Below are 17244 nucleotides of genomic sequence, written 5' to 3'. Positions count from 1 at the left end.
AACGAAGTTAACTCAGAAACTTGTCAAACTTTTCAAATTAGGTCCCTACGTGTTGTAGTCAGGTATTACAATGAAACAAATGGCTGATTGATGAATAGTGCAATTTTATGCGATAAATACATGACATCTCCCAGGATAAACGTTAAACATCGGAATGATAATATTCCAGAACAGAGCAGAATGTTAAATACAGAGCAGAACGGTAAATACAGCAGGGTATATGCAGGGAGCCCAGGTACGGTTTGGAAGATAAAGTTGTACAAGTTCTGAAGACAGTATACTGATATTTTAGCGAAATCTGTTATTTTATAGTATATTACTGTAAAGGGCGTTATGGTGGACAAGGGTTATAGTAAATAATGACAAACTGAGCAGTGACATTCTGAAACCTTCGATTTTGTAAGCAGCTGTACCATCCATTTGTATGCTTCATCATCCTTTTTTAATTTAGTTAGGGGTAAAATAACGTTTCTCATCCCATTTATAACATTAAAAAATTACAAATGTACAATATTAGAAAATAAAATAATTTTATATATTACCCTCAAATATTTTAACTTTACTCCATAACCGTCAAATAACTGCAAAACGAAACCAACAATTGAATTCGGGGTCAACATTTTCAGCAAATATAAAACATAACTACAGGAATAGTGTTGATTGCACCAAAGTATTAGAAGTAGTAACATTTTTGCTTTCACCCAACAAACATTTTATATAGAAAATGATTCCCATCGTTAAGTCTGCATTGTCAGTTGATGCAACTCAAATGTTAAACAAGCCATTCAATATGGAAACACGCACACAGCATCTTCAAATAATATATATTACAATCTGTTCACTTTCAGTAGAAACACATCAAATCCATTTAAATCCTTTAGTCCTTTTACAACACTTTTTTCTTATCCATAAGGCTTTTTTTTCCCCATACACATCTGCAATCAAATTCAGCCAAGACACATACATAAAAAGGAAAAAGAAAAGACTTATAGACTAATTAACCCAAGGCAATATACTTGGGCCAAGCTTAAGAAATTAAAGACAGTATTTTAACACAAGGGCCTTTACAAAAATAACTGATGTATGTCCCGGTTAAGATCCCGTGAGAAAAGCCTGGTTTGACAATCGCTGTAAATCAAGATAAGAGAAATCATTCCTACCCATGCACAGAAGTACAGTGGAAGAACAGTTTATTGCAGATTCAATTGTTGATGGCCATACTGAGACAGCAGTGACGCGAACACTGAACACTTGTCTACGCTGTAACTGTTTGTAACACTATAAGGCTTAAGACCGGAAAAATCTCACACAGCCCTTGGGAAAAACTGGGCATTGGTAAATTCCTTTAATGGCGAATAAATATCACAAGAGTCCAATAAAGACTGACGAATAAAGCTATGGGAAGATGAAATATTATTTCACGTGAGCACCTGAGTGCCCGCGAGAGAATGCCAAATGTTGGCAGAAAATATTTAAGAAAAAACAAAAATAAACAAGGAAAAATATAACTTTATTCCAGGCTAGTGAGGTTTAAAATGTAACTTGCCCTTTTGGATAAACCTCAGCTGACCCTATGCCCTTACTGAGTCAACTCCCTGCGTTATGACAGCTGGACCTGCTCCTCCTGCTCCTCCTGCTCCTCCTCCTCCTCCGCTGGGTTGTTGTTGCTCTCCGGTGGCTCCTCGTGGTCCAGGGAAGGCTGTGACACCCCCAGTCGAGTCAGCTCCTCCTCCGTGGCGCTCCAGGAGCTCATGGACTCGTGCACCGTCACCGTGTGCTCCTCCATCTGCCTCTGGAGGCTGTCCATCTCCTGCCTGAGGGAACACAACCGAGGGCCAGGGGGGTTAGTAGGCGGCGAGCTCCTCTTGCATTGAGACGTTACACTCAGCAATGCTTCATTGATGGAGTCATTATCTAGTCATTTTAGGAGACGCTTCATCCAAAAGGGATTTACAGTGAGTTGGGATACAGGATTGATCTCAGCACATTTTAGCGGAGAGGTGACCACCCTAACTACTACAAATGAGGGTGGTGGGGATTTAGACACAGAGAGAAAAGGAATGCATTTGCATCATGTTTGCGCCTCTTCATATCATGGTACAGCTGGCGGTGAGGGCATGGCCGATGATACTCAACATATCACCACAGGGGGCAACTAAGGCGTTGACCTTAAGAAACCCCAGGGATTCCTCTTAAAGGGCTGTGGCGGGAACCATCCCCGTTACCATGCGTGACAACCTCTCTCCTACTCCTATCAAAGTGGTTCCAGGGCGGCGGTCGTACTTGAGTTGCCGCAGACAGCTGTGGAGGTTGTTGAGGGGCTCCTTGTTGACCGAGGCGGAGGGCTTGAGCAGCTCGTCCAGCAGGGAGGCGGGGACCGGGCAGTCTGGGATCTTCACTGGCGTCACCGGACTGGATGGGTTCCCCTCTCCCTTCAGCTCCATGCGCTGCTGCTCCCGCAGACAACGGCACAATCACGTTAGAAATACGCCCCATTATGTTGGGATACTGTCTTAACATTTATTTGTTTTACTGTTGGATCCTTTAGCAGACGCTTTTATCGCAAGTTGCTCGCAGTTCATTTAGATATAGGTTCATTGAGAAGCAGGTAGGCATGTCTATTAAGGAGGCCTAGGGGTAAATAGCGGACAGAGGCCATCGAATCCAGAACCTTTCATCTGGGAGCCAAATGCACTAACTACTAGACTATCTCGCCCCACCTGCTGAGAACACCATTATATCAACTGAAAAGGTTCCATGACTTTGCACCTTAACATGCGAGGGTGACTCCCAAACACTGCTATAAAAGAGGCTTCATCAGCAGAAGGAGGGCAGCAAATCCAACCAACAACTCTTTGCGCACCAGATAATTATACACCATATAAGTGTTTTACACTCCAACCAGGAAGTGTTCAGGCGTCCCACGCAACCGGATCCAGACACTCACCTTCCTCAGGCGGCTCTGCTTGAGGTCCTGTTTGAGCTGCTGGTTCTGCAGCAGCACCGTCTTCATGCTGTTGCGCAGCTCTCCCACCTTGGCCTGCAGCATGAACTTGTCCTTCCGCGTGCCGCTGAGCTCCTCCTGCACAGACTCCAGTTCCACCTTGATGTTCTGAGAGGAGCGAGAGAAGGTTAGAGGTGGACTCCACCTACACCTGGGCTGCCGGCTGAGCCGGAGGATGGTGGTGGTGGTGGTGGTGGTGGTGGTGGTGGTGGTTGGTGGTGGTGGGCTTTTGGTAGCGGGCGTTGGAAGCCAGTGGTGATGTGGTGATTTGGGACTATACTGAACACAGCCATATCACAATGTTCTGCCCGTCTGTTGGTCGTGTTTTTGAATGATTTTCTTTTTTGCGGTGCTTTACAAACAAGCTCCTTGAATCAGCAAACACATGTTTGGTTCAAACTCAAACTATACAATCAACAATAACAAATACTAACTTCAATACATCCGGCTCCTGCTAAAACCCTTACTCGGCGGTAAAGTGGTGTGTGGCAATCCAGGTTGCCATTGGCCACTCATCCCGGTGGTGCCGCGGTGGATGTGGTGATCAGGTTAGTGGTTCACAAGAGGATGGGGCTGAGTGGTTACCTGCAGAGCCGACTGGAGGTTGTCCAGCTCCCGGTGGCTACACTGCTCCGACGCCTCCATCTGCTGCTTCTGGGACTCCAGCTCCCGCTGCCTCTGCTCCACCTCCCACCGCAGATCCTCCACCTGCGAGAGTGCAATGAGTTTAATGTTCAAACCATTTCCCTGTTCAGCTGTGTACCTGTCGACCAATCAAGAGCACGGCAAATCTATTCAGGAAAAACATTGGCAAAAACGTATGTTAGCATCGTAAAATATACACAAAGTATCTATATACCAGATATATAATATAGATGTTTTATTTTGGATTTATTTTCTATTATAAATGCTGCTTCAAACTCCAGAATACATATATACATAACATTAATGTATATCCAAGATGTGCAAAAAATTATTACAAAACGTTTTGCGAACTTCAATATTTTTGTAGTGGTTTATGATTACCTTGAAGAGTAATACTTTTCTAGCCCAAACGTTTGCACCCCTAGTTTTAATGTGACAAACATGACGGGGTGATCAGGGTGCTCAAAGGACCCACTGGTGAAGGGAACCCACCTCTTGCGTGGTGATGGGCTGCTTGTCCAGTTCCTCGTCCAGCTGTTTCTGGAGGATCTGCAGCTTGGAGTGGGCCTCGCTCAGCTCCTCCCGGAAGACGGACACCTCGCTGGAATGCTGCTCATCCTGAGCTCTGCAGGGGGGAGCAGAGGAGAGAAGAGACGGATCAGCCCCTTAAAGCTCATGCACCATAGGACAAGAATGGGGCGCCAATGGGAAGTGGGACGCCGTCTCCATAGTAAGTTATTCAGACATTTTCAGCCAAAGCAAATTATTAAGCACAATATTCGATTTTTTAATTTCAAGGTTAGTCAAGTGCACAATAGGAGAAGTATTGTAGTGTGATTCTCATTCAAATGTGTAATACGAAATGAGTACATGGAAATACATTTGATATTATGTTTATGTATTTTGAGTTTGAAGCAGCATTTATAATCGGAAAAAGGATCCAAAATCAAACGCCAGTGATCAGAAGGTTCTAACATACTGCAGTTTCTGGGCTTCATTCTGCAGGGCTTGGACCAGTTCCTCTTTGGCTTGCAGGTCCTTCTTGATCTCACAGAGCTCCAGCATTGCTGCCCTGTAGTGCCGTCGGTTGTGGGCAGCCTCTGCCTTCGCTGCTGCCACCTAGAGCACAGGACACCAGTTACAATGCTGTAGAACAGAACACGTAATAACCACACACTCCATAATGTCCGATGCGTCATCATGGCCACATCATGCAGCAGGAAAAAACACCAGGAGCTGTGTCCAGGCAACGGTCTGAATAACATTACGTGGTAATACATTACAGCCCTGGTGGGTTCATACCTGTTCTTGGAGGTCCTTGACTCGGGCCTTCTCCTTCTCCAGTGCCTGCTGAAGAGTGTGGACCACCTGCTTCATCTGCTGGTCCTCCTCCTCTTTACGCTTCAACACGGCTTGAACCTGGGCAAAGAGATTCGTTGACGTGTGAACCAACAACAACCAAAAAACCTCTGGAGTGGAATACTAGTTGTACAGTATCGTATTGGAAAACCTTATTGTCCTTCCATTGTGAAAGAAAAACCTGTATGATGGGTCTCACTTTAAATGACATGACATACAAAAATGAATGTACGTTGAATGTTATGTATGTTGAATGTTAGGTATGACTTCTCAACCTACCGTTCAACCGACATTTCAGTGGTTCCAACGTGAGAAAGTAGGGGTCAGCTTAGCTCAGGAGGTAGAGCAGGTTTAATTGTAATCGAAAGTTTGCTAGTTCTATACCCGGGTCCTCCTAGCCAAGTGTTGAGGTGTCCCCGAGCAAGACACCTCAACTTAACTGCTCCCACCGAGCTTGCATGGTTGACTTCTCCATCGGTGTGTGAATGTGTGTATGAAAAGGTTGCAAGTCGCTGTGCACAAGAGTGTCTGCTAAATGCCCTAAATGTAAATGAAGAGAACACAAATGCCCACCTGCAGGTTGAGCTGGACCAGATCCGCTTCCCTCTTAGCCAGGGCCGTCTCCAGGATGTTGGAATGCTCCCGCAGTGCATTGTGGGATTGTCCTAATCCGGCTAGTTTCCCTTTTTCGTGTTCAAGCTCCAGCACAAGCTTCTTGTTTGCATCCTCCAACTTCCGGATTCTCTTTTTGAAGCAGCGAGCCTCTTGAAGCTGGAGACAGCCGACATTTCACATTGTGTTAATAAAGAATCTTGCATCTAAACGTGAATATCATGAAGGAAAGATACACACAGCCACCGTTTAAACTTATTTAAATCCAACACTACAGCATCTAAAGCTCTGACACAAAAACCATATGGGAGTGGGATTAAATACACAACACAGGGCCATGTGCAGTGCGACCAAGAGTTTGTGGGTCTAATCTGAACCAACGAATCATTTAAAACTTTGATTGCACACCTCATCCTCCAGCTCCATGACCTTCTCCTGGTACTCCTCCAGCTCTGTGGAGGTGAGGTTGATGATCTCCTGGAGCTCCTTCTCCAGCAAGGTCTTGTTGTGGCTGACGGACTGCAGCTCCGCCTGCAGAGCTGCCATCTTCTCCTGGACGACACACAGACACAGACACAGACACAGACACAGACACAGACACAGACACAATCAGCTCCACAGCTCTGCTTTGAGGAGACTGGCCGTCCTTTATCTCCATGAGTGGTGGGCGCCCCCTGTACCTGTTGGGCCTGGTTGTTGGCCCCGTCCAAGACCTGGGCCTTGAGTTTGACGAGCTCTGCCTCGGCGGCCTCCTTTTCGGTCAGAGCCTCCTGCAGCCTCCTGCTCAGGATGCCCACGGCGTTCTCGTAGGCCTTGTGTTTGGCCTTCACCTCCTTCTGCGCACTGGTCAAATCCGTCCCCATACGCTTCATGCGCACCTTCTGCTCGGAGATGGCTCTGTTTTGAAAGCAGAATGCACGGTTTGATAACCATGGTTTTTTTTAATGACATGGTTATAAAACGCTCCCACATGATGGAACCCCATTGGGTCCATTTTGAGTGATTCGAGAAGCACCGGAACATGGCGGGTGTGACTCACTTTTTGGCTTCCCTCTGCATTTGCTCCACCTGTTTCCTGAGCCCCTCGTTGTCCTCCGTCACAGCCGCGAGCTGGCTCTGGTCGAACTGGATGGACTGTGGGAGACAATCACAACCGAGTGCCTCATCAAAACCTCACTGAAAATAAAAATGGCAGATGGCCTGCTGCGCACGGCTGTTTACATACATAAGAGCTTGAAGCGTGTCTGCAGCAAGGACTGCAACTGCTGGATAAACATATATATATATACAGCTCAGGCTGTGTGTGAACTTGTATCTGTGTATTAGTGTGTGACTGTATGTACGGTACCATGCGTGTACCTGTATCTGCTGGTCCATTGTGTCTCTCTCCGTCTGTGTACTAGTATGTGACTGTACATACGGTACCATGTGTGTACCTGTATCTGCTGGACCTGCGTTTCTCTCTCCTTCTGTGTACTAGTATGTGACTGTACATACGGTACCACGTGTGTACCTGGATCTGCTGGTCCAGTGCGTCTCTCTCCGTCTGTGTACTAGTGTGCGACTGTACCATGTGTGTACCTGGATCTGCTGGTCCAGTGCGTCTCTCTCCGTCTGCACGGCCTGCAGGTGGGCCTCCAGGCCGTTCATCTGCTCCTGGACCCGCTGCAGGTCCAGGCGGAGGCGCCCCTGCTCGGCCACCGCCGTTTGCGTCTCTCCCTGGGCGTCCAGCAGCGCCTGCTTCAGCTCTGACACCTCCGCCGCCAGACGCTTCTTGGTGGAGCGCAGCTCCCCGATCAGCTGCTCCTTGGAGCCCGCGTCGCGCCGGTACGCCTCCACCATCACCTGGACGAGGTCATCCACAGACATAGCAGTCGTCAAAGAAAGAGAGGCAGATATGGAAGAGGTTGTTTTAAGTTAAAAGAGCCATTTGGGAAATATGCGCTTATTTTAATATTCAGTGGGCTGCACAATGTGCGTCCTTCCCTTACAATGGAAAGAGATATTGTGAATGTATACATTACCTTTTGTTGTTGGAACTGCTCTTTCAATTTCTGGGCCTGTTTCTTTAAGGTGCCATTTTCCTTTTGTAGAGTTTCAATCTAGTGAACCAAACATGGAGACAGTTACTTAAAAAAAGCTTGCGTTTCCATCGTTTATAGAGATAGACATTTTTATAATTATTCAAATAAAAAAAATATGATCAACATTATCAAAATTATTTTATTTTCCAATTGGAATCCTTTCAAGTATATACTGTATATTTTAAGAATCACGACTCCCACACGTCTCCCACGGGGCACCCTCTCTTCACCTGCGCGGCCTTGACCTGGACCTCCTGCCTGAGCCGGTCCAGGACGTCCGAGGCCACCAGCACGTCCTCCCCCAGCCTCTCGGCGTCCTCGTCCAGCTGGCTCTTGTCGGCGCGCGCCGCCTGCAGCGCCACCTCCAGGACGATCTTCTCGTTGTGGAGGAACTGCAGGCTGTCGTCCTTGGCGGCCGCGTCGGCCTGCAGCTCGGCCAGCTGGGCCTCCAGCTCCAGGTAGCGCGCCTCCAGCTGGTTGATGGACTGCTCCCGGTGGTGCAGGCTCTCCTGGGTGGTCGTCAGCTGCCGCATGAGCTCCAGGTGCTCCTGCTGCAGGGCGGCCAGCTGCAGGTCCTTCTGGGTCAGGGTCATCTTCACCTGGGGAGGGAGGACTCGTGCGTTAGCGGCAGCGGCGGCGGGCGTGGCTAGCCACCGCAGCTATGTCAGTAGAAGACTGGTGTTGTGGCTAAGGGGGTTCCTGGTCCTAACCAGAATCGATGGCTCGATTACGGCTCGATTCCATTACGGACATCCGTAATCGATGGCTCGATTACGGATGTCCGTAACCATGCTTGAGAAAGATACCCAACGCCTATATGTATCGATATGTACCTGCTATTAACCAATAGTAAAACGACATGCTATTGACAAATGACAAAACATAAAAAACAATGAAATTGAAACAATGCAAACCTATCTTTAATCCTTCAAAAACACAAAATTATGCCCAATGTGCAACGCACACATCTGCTTTCACGATGGGCTGCGTCATTCGCACCGTTAAGCCCCCATAGGATGGACCAGCCACCCAACAAACAACATTAACATAGAAGTGCCTGTACAGCGACACCCTGGTATTCAACAGCGGTGTACACTTGCACCCTTGCTAACAAAATGTCGCATTCAAAAATAATTGTCTGTACATCATCTGTGAACGGCTGTTTGCATTTCGCTATAGCAACAGCAATGTTTGCTTTCTTTAAAGGAGCGGTTCCACGTCCGCGCCTAGAGTGAGATAAGAGGCAGTTTACCTGCTGCAGCTCTCTCTCCAGAGCGCTGGCCGTGTTGGCCAGCCGGACCAGTTCCTCCCTCTCCTCCTCAAACTCCTCCAGCTTGTGCTGCAGGTCGTCCTCCACCATGCTCTTGGCGTCCTGGATCTGCTGGTAGGCCGACTCCTGGGTCAGCATGTCCACCTGCACAAAAGCCGAGCGACGCAATGGACCACACGGTTATAACTCTGGTTCTGGTTCATCTGGCGCATTAGGGGTCACTAGAAAAGCGAAGCAGGACGTTCTTTAATCCTCCAAGGGATGATTCAGCCTCCAAGGGATGTTCATGATTTCTTGAACTTTGAAGGAAGCCCCCTAAAAAAGGTCCTATGACATGCCACCATTGTGTGATTAGCCGTTTTTGAAAATCTGTCTCTTATGACATCCCAAGTGGGAGACAGATTTTCAAAACGGCTAGTCGCACAATGGTGGCATGTCATCAGACCTTTAAGTGTTCACTTTTCTGAATGCAGGTTTATTTCACATAAATCTGAGAGATTAAAATAAAAAAAAAATAAAAAAAAGGAAAAATGTGTCAAATGTTATCAGAAGTTGTGAAACGTTTTGGAACCAGAACCAACAACGCGTGGTTCATCTCCCGTCCGTTGGAAGGGGGAGGACGCACCTCGATGCTCTGCAGCTGGACCGCAATGCGCTCCTTCTCCTTGATGGAGCGGTGCTGGGTTTCAGTCAGCTGGTGGGACAGGGTCACGTTCTCCAGCTTCAAGTGCTCCACCACGCCAATCTGGGTCATCTTTCCCACCTGCAGCAGAACAGACCGACAACAACGAGTCAAACCTGCCCTGGTCTGACCTCTTTGTTATGTATCGAAATACAATGATGTACCATGGCCTGATACCAACTGCCGAATAATATATTGAATAAATAATTATAACCTGGAGAGTAAATAGGAATTCAAATAAAGAGTGGCCTAATAGCAAAAGGGTTGATCTTCCTAACATTCCTTGTTTCACAGAACCACGACATGTTAATTGTTGAGTGGACCAATGTCACATAAATGTTAATGGGAGTTAAGGAGGTTTACTTTGAAGTTGAGAGCATATTACGCTGATGATAAATGATTAAGATTGTTTGGATACTCTTCTATAGGAAGATGGAAACCTAAAACATCATCCATGTGAACTGGCAGAAGAGGGGCCTTGCGTGGACTTCCCAGCCATAACACATGCAGAGCTTGACGACCGCCCACCTGCATGTTGGCCATCTCGCCCTGCAGCCGGACCCTGGCCTCCTGGGCCAGAGCCAGCTGTTGCTGGTACCACTGGCGGAGCTGCTGCAGGGAGTCGATCTCGGCCTGGGAGGTCTTAAGTCGGTTCTGCAGGGTGCCGCGCTCCAGCTGCACCTGCTGCAGCTGGCCCTGGAGACCGCCCACCTGCTGGTGCAGCTCCTGGACTGTACGAGGACGGCACGACGCAAGCAAAGGAGTTCATGACAAAGGGTCGAGTCAGGAACAAGAACGGTGTTCATTTCCCTTTGTGCACTATGTGGTTAATATTTATGTGACGGACATGTATTTAACATGACAATAAAGAAATCAACATCTTGAACACCATCAAAGCCAGGGGTAAAGAAAGACACCAGCTGACAGAAGGCCCCAGCCAGATGTGTACTTAATCGTTCTTAAAGAGATGTTGCAGAAGTGTTCCCTAGCCCTCTGCTAGCCCAACATACCAGTGGTGTCCCTGGAGGTGACCGTCTTCTGCATCTCCTCCACCTTCCCCATCAGCCTCTGGTACTGCTCCTCGGCCACCTGCAGGTCGGTGGCCAGCGAGGCCAGGCTGGCGTTCCTGCTCTCCAGGCTGCCCTGGAGCTCCACCATGGCCCTCTCCAGCTGGCCACAGCTCTGCCTCAGGGTGCCCACCTCGGAGGTCAGCGTGCTCTGCTTCTCCTGGCTGGCCTGGCCCTGTGCCGACTCGGCCCGCAGCTGGGCGTTCACCGTGGCCAGCTGGGCCTGGAGCTCCGTCTTCTCCTTGAGAGCCTGGAGGGTCGATCGATATGGCACCATTAAAACATATATTATTCTATAGAATAATACACACAAACACACACTGACATTAAAAAGGTACTTGGCAGAGGCTTTTATCCAAAGTGAGGTTGAGGATAATCGAATACCTCTCAGATGAATTTATATGCATTACGTTTATGTCAAACTGATTCTCGGTTCTGGTTTTCCTTCCTGATTGATTGAAACTCAAACTCTATTATGAAGACCGTAGTCGTGGATACTACAGCGTTAAAACGTGGGTCTCCACTAGGCATACAACGATTATAGATTTTGTAGGTATGATTATAGTCAGAGGAAAATTCCTGTTACACTACTCCTTACGGATGTATAAAATCACATGAGCAATGTTTAATAAGAACTTTAATTGTATTATTATTATAAGCTTGTACCTTTAGAAACTGAATACAGTACCAAAGAATACAGCCCCCCTCCAACACATGCCACTCTCGTGACAGGAAGCAGGTGCCTCACCCGCACCAGCTTACAGGAAGCATGCGGCACACCTTCAGTCAGTAGGTGGCAATGTCCTATAATTGTCCTCGCTGTGCAACCGTTATTCATAGAAAAATAATGTACCATTATTCCTAGTTTTGGACAGTGAGAACAGAAACATTCGGTGTAGATGAGCACATAGTTAATAAAACGTTGTTTTTGTAACAATGTTTTTCTGGATTGTAGTGAAATAGGTTAATTGCTTCCTCCCCAGTCCCCACAGTCCTCTTTCCCTCTTACCTGACTGGCCTCCGAGGACAAGGACTCCAGCTGGCCCTCCAACCTCATCTTCTCCTTCAGCACCTGCAGCATCTCGTCATGGCCCATCACGGAGCTCTCCAGAGAAACACTGGGGAAGTAAGGAAACACTTGGCATCACTGACCTACATGGTTCCACTCTTAGGTGTTATTTTCCTGCTCATGGCTCTACTGGATGACCAGATAGGACTGAGTAAATTAGCACACCCAACAGAGCAAGTTTGAATTATTTACCATTTAAAATTGTAGGGTGCTTTGATCCAAAATGACCAACAGTGAATTGAGGTGGGCCAGTGTGTCATTCATGATTAGGTAGTGGGTAAGCGTCTTGCTCTAGAGCTGCCTAAAGGTAGGGTGTGGACACTCTGGACCAAACCAAGTACCTTTCGGCCAAACACCCTTGCTACTAGAACATCCTGCATCATATTCACACTATGTTTACATAATATCCATCACCCTTAAAAGTGTAATCCTATTCCGTCACTTTAGTATAATACGTACACCAAATCCCCAAGGCAAACAGAAGCCAGGCTGGGGAACTGGCAGGGGCAGTCTTGAGCCAACAATCCTTCAGTCAAAGGATTTTATGTTTGTTATGCTGTGCTCTTGTAATGGGCTGCATGTCAAAATGGTTTTGCCAATGACTATGATGTTTCTATATTATATATAATGGGCTACACTAAAAAACATATATATATAAACTGTGTGTACTCTAGTATGAGTACCTTTCCTTTGCTGATTTTCTTTTTACATTTAAGGTTTAAAGTAAGGTACGCTCAGTCTTATTCACTTATCTGACCCGTATCCCTGGTTGATATAAAGTCAAACCACAGACTCATGCTGAACACACCGAGTTAGGGCTGCTCGATTATGAAAAAATAAATCATAACCACCATTATTTGGTCAATGATGAAATCATGCTTATTCAAACAAATATTTTTCAACTTGAAAACATGATGCATATATTCAGCATTTCTCTCCAGAAAAACACTTTGTAACTGCAAACTTTGAAATTTCCCCTTAAAAAAATACACAAAAATAAAAAATTCAAATAGAAAATGTGAAAGTAACGTACAAATATGCATCAAGCTGTTCCAAGCAAAAAAGGGGTCGGGTCCGGCATGGGGCTACCTGCTGGAGAAGCTGTCCCTGCGGCTGCGTGGCTCCGCCGGGCCCTCCCTCTCCTGCTCCAGCTCCAGGAGGTGGTGCTGCTCGTCGCTGGCCGCCTGCAGCACCTCCTTCAGGGAGGGGTACTGCCCCACGGCCTCGGCGGCGATCTCCCGGCCCTGCACCGTGTACGGCGCCCGGTACCGCTCGCCCACCGCCGCCGCCAGCGTGGCGTAGACCCCGCGGGCGGACACGCTGCTGTAGGTCGAGCTGTCGCTGTCGTTGCCGTCCGTCCCGGGCCTGGTTCCCGACTCGCTGCCGTCGCACTCGAAGGCGCCGTCCCCCGACTGCAGGAGGGAGCCCGGCTGGCCCTCCGCGGGGGAGGGCTCGGACACGCTGCTGAGCTCGGACAGGGTCGACACGGAGCTCATGGCGGAGCGGAGGGAGCCGTCTGCGGTCCTCGCAGGCTCTCCCCCTCCGCCGCCGCCGCCGACACCCCCGCCCCCACCCCCGCCCCCACCGTCCTCAGGGGACTTGTAGTCAGCCAGGGAGTGGATCTTGCTGGAGTGGGGGGTCCTGGGCTTCCGTTCCCTGGCTGGTGGGATTCCCAGGCTGCCGAGTTTGGGCCCCCGGGGGACAGTGGTCCTCATGAAGGAGTACTCCGTCGTCATGGCCTGCGTGCTGGCCCGGGGCAGCGACTCAGGGTGAAGCATGACCTCCGTGTCCAGGGTGCTGGAGAGCCTGCTCCTTGTGCTGCTTCGGTGAGACTGGATGGAGGAAGTGAACCAGAGTTATGGGATGGATCTCAGCCATGCACAGGGCTCAACTCCAACGTCTGAGTAACTCAACTCCAACATCATTAAAAGGCCTTTGGCTGAAACGAGAAATCGGTTTTACCACAACCACAACTTAGTGGCTGTTGAAAGGTACCGTCAGATCTCCCTGGGTGAGAATATGGCGTGTGGTTTCGCTCCACTCACCCTGTCTTTGTGCCTCTGCACTCTGTACTGTTTGAGCTGCTCCTCAAGGCGCCGGCGGGCGTCCAGGCGTATCTTCTCCTCATTTTCCAACTCCAGCGATGGCTCCAGGTTGGCTACAGAGGAAGAGAGTTTGAATGACAAATCTCCATGCAAATGCGGCCAGGTAAGTTACACGTCACACAATACAGAGTCTGTGGGATGTGTTTGTGTGTCGTGTTTATGGACTGCGATGCATGGCCTGTTTGATATGGTTAAATCATCATATTGAGGGCTGGGATAAGAGTTAACATAGGGGTTAGCGGAAAAGCCAAGTAAAGTAAGTCACACTGCACAGCGAGCAAAAGCTCTGTTTCAATTATTGAAAATAAGTAAAGATTGTTTTGATTGGCTCATTATTGCCACTTACCGCACATCGCATAAATTGAACCAATCAGAAACAATTTCACTGCATAGTTTAGATGCTGTGGTTTGGTTTTATAAATTGCGACTGAGCAAATGCAAAACAGACCATGACAAACTAACACAGTTATATGTTAGTTCGGGATTATACCATGGGATTCTTCATGTAGTACAGACTCAGTGAGTCCTGAATACAAGCCAAATTAAAACAACCAAACAATAATTAAATTGTATGATAATTTAATTATTATTTCACCAAGAAAATAAAGAAACATGCCTTCTAATCCATAAAAACACAGTGGAGACATGGATTAAAAATAAATACACTAGTCCAATCATCACTTCAAACACACCAACACTGTATCAAGGAAGCAGAACGCCAAGGGAAGATGCATTCAAAAAACTAACGCAAACAACTAAAGTAGGGCGGGGGGGGGGGGGAGTGAGGTTTGGAGGGGGGGGGGGGGGACTCACTGCACACCGGTGTTTATGCTTACACATTTCCGTTTCCTGCATAGGAATACTTATTCTGAGAGACAGCAGCGCATCCCCCTTGTGAGGCACACCCCCAGCGCTAGCGCCCTCAGACCTCCCTAGCACCATGTGGGGGAAAGCGGCCACACCTGCGGAGGCCTCTGGGCTCGGGGGCTGCACGGGGGAGCTGGTGGTCTGGGGAGGGCCCCGCGGGGCCAGGGAGCCGTTCGCGTGGACGCTCCTCCCCGCAGAGCCCGGGGCCCCTGACTCTCCGTTGCCGTTGGTTACCACCACGCCGCCGGGACTGAGGGCACCTGGAAGGAGGAGAGGAGGAGTAGCGATTTGGAAGCATCCGCCCTCTCCGCCCTGATGCGGTGGATATTTATTCTGACGAATGCAACATCGACGTAATTATATATGGGGCAAGATTATGACGGACGCCATGTTTCCTTAGTAAACTTGTTTGGATGCGAGACTATGCAATCAATGGGGAGAAGAAAATCCCAATATTTGTTGAAATATTAGCCTATTTCAAGGAAACATGCCAATATCTTAAGCAAACATTCAACTAAATATGCACATCAGTAACTGTGTAAGCAATACGTTTATTAGATATACATTTATATTTGATATGTTTTTTTGTAATAAAACCATTAGAAGGTCCCACATCAAAACCACATACCTTTTTATTAGCTCTTACGAATATGATGTGGTCAACACTCACCATTATGAAGTACAGCTTCTGGGACTTTAGATGTGTCCAGCCCTTGCTGCTTGTCCTTCTGAGTATCATTTTCCATGTGATCAGTTTCATCCTTTTTGGATTTAAGGACTTCGCTGTAACTTCGGCCTTCAATTTCCATAGTTTCTGTTGTATTGTCCACTTTGTGTTTTATTTATGAATGTGTATGCGTCGGGTCCCCTGGGAAACGTCCTATTCCATAGTCTGAAGAAGTAGGCCAGCAGTTGGCAGCACCCCCATAAACTGTAGGCAAACAATATATATTTAAAAAAAAAAAGCAATCACGTTGTAGTGTAAATCGAATCACTTAGTCTATAAAATACAACACTGGTCGTAAAAAACGCATTCTCCCCGTAAACACGGTAACCTCGATGAGGGGAATGGCGCTGTTAAATACTAAACAGACACATGACTGACTTCAAATTAGTCAAATCGGGAGAGCTACAAGAGGGAGCTGCCTCGCGTTGTAGCTAAGTGGATTGGGAGCAGGTAAATTTAGTCCGTCAAGGATGTCATTATGCCATTGGCCTCCTTTACGCTGTCACTTTTACGGAAGTGGCATATACATGCGTCCATTATCTTATTAATGAACGCATATGGATTGCTTGAGGAAGCCCGTCACAATCAGATTAGCGAGGCATACTGACGAGTAAAAGTGACAGCTCAACCGAGCCCCAATACAAGCATCAATACAAGCTGCTCTTCAGCTATTGGCATCGCGTCGTGCAGGAGTGGACACAATATACAGCAGACAGTGACGGGGGAGGGGAGACGTCGCTCTACTGCTGTCACTTTGTTGCTGGGACCATTTAATTTGGGTTGCAACAGTATACGAAGGTTGAAAATCCGTATACAGATAGTGTTTGGTAGGTTTACCAAGGTAACGAGAGGGTTACGCTAGATAGGAATGTTTACATTTAGAGATGATAGGCTAAAGGCTAGCTAAACATCTATCTGCTCATCCAACCCAATTAATCTGTGATTTTAGTAAGACTCGTAAAGACTGGCTTAGAATACAATAACGCTGGAAGATGTGCGTGAGAATCAAAAAATGACAATGTTTGGAAAATGTTGAAATATAAATTAAATGCGAACCTTTCAACTGCTTCGCCTTCTCTACGTGGCTATCAGTCGCCTCCTTTTCTGTCACTCCGGCTGGAAACTCGGGATGCTGATGACGTTCCTACCCAGGAAACACTCTTTCACGGAAGATAATGTTTTCCTACTTAACGTTTTTCTTTATGTATAAATATATGTATTCGATTATATTAAAAATACATTCCATTTAAGTTAAAATCCAATTATTTGCGATGGGACAATTAATTAAATGTTGAACATAGTATTCGCCTAATAGTAGCCAACTGAAATTGCTTGAAACCAATACATCCCTGCTCTCTTGTGGCGGAAAAGTAGAACTGCGCCCTATTTTTTTAAAAAGATTGAACGTTTGGATTTCGCCTGATTCACGATGCCACCAAGAGTATAGTAATATTTTAATAATATAGCCTGCAGTTATTTCAATGTCATGTAAGTGATGACTTTAGAGCCATATATTTTGTTCCCCTCCTTTGTGATTTTTTAATTAAAAATGAAAATGATATATTTTGAGAATTTGTATCTATACTTTGGCATAAATAAGTCAGGGCTAATATTATTAAAAACAGTCAGAGTCTGGGTTACTCTAATACAACTTGTATATTTTGTATTCGGAAATGTTTGACTGATTCCCTCCTCACATCCACTCGTCAAAGTAGCCTACCTAGTAACAAATCTCTCCGCGGTGTTCATAACA

The 17244-nt window shown here is 47.1% G+C and overlaps 1 protein-coding gene across 2 annotated transcripts; it reads right to left on the bottom strand.

Annotated features, from left to right (window-relative positions):
• Positions 1–71: 71 nt before the first annotated feature.
• Positions 72–16696, bottom strand: golga3 (golgin A3). Of its 2 annotated transcripts, none has more exons than XM_056592040.1 (24): positions 16548–16696; positions 15435–15695; positions 14734–15024; positions 13838–13950; positions 12882–13624; positions 11733–11841; positions 10667–10973; positions 10185–10387; positions 9600–9737; positions 8957–9118; positions 7935–8303; positions 7645–7722; positions 7202–7465; positions 6660–6754; positions 6301–6517; positions 6029–6172; positions 5582–5779; positions 4952–5068; positions 4629–4768; positions 4142–4274; positions 3590–3712; positions 2948–3112; positions 2284–2450; positions 72–1814 (listed from the first exon to the last, which is right to left on the bottom strand). In XM_056592040.1, exons 2-24 carry the CDS (start codon positions 15571–15573, stop codon positions 1601–1603), a joined length of 4629 nt encoding a protein of 1542 aa, XP_056448015.1. In that variant the 5' UTR covers positions 15574–15695; positions 16548–16696; the 3' UTR covers positions 72–1600. The 2 variants fall into 2 exon arrangements, with proteins under 2 accessions (XP_056448015.1, XP_056448016.1); XM_056592041.1 differs by having other exon boundaries at positions 73–1814; positions 14860–15024; positions 16548–16695.
• Positions 16697–17244: the final 548 nt, after the last annotated feature.

This window comes from Gadus chalcogrammus, chromosome 6, assembly GCF_026213295.1.
Source record: "Gadus chalcogrammus isolate NIFS_2021 chromosome 6, NIFS_Gcha_1.0, whole genome shotgun sequence".
Classification (NCBI taxonomy): Eukaryota; Metazoa; Chordata; class Actinopteri; order Gadiformes; family Gadidae; genus Gadus; species Gadus chalcogrammus.
Note: the sequence above shows the minus strand (reverse complement) of the source record. Positions and strands in the feature narration are given on the sequence as shown.

What these genes read in the sequence shown, in the direction of transcription:
- golga3 (XM_056592040.1), bottom strand. Translation starts at nt 15,573, where the DNA reads ATGGAAATTGAAGGCCGAAGTTACAGCGAAGTCCTTAAATCCAAAAAG. An exon ending in TATGCAGGAAACGGAAATGT is followed by an intron (nt 13,951 to 14,733) that starts GTAAGCATAAAC and finishes CTTCCTCTGTAG; the next exon opens with CCAACCTGGAGCCATCGCTG. An exon ending in AATGAAGCCCAGAAACTGCA is followed by an intron (nt 4,275 to 4,628) that starts GTATGTTAGAAC and finishes TCCCCCCTGCAG; the next exon opens with AGCTCAGGATGAGCAGCATT.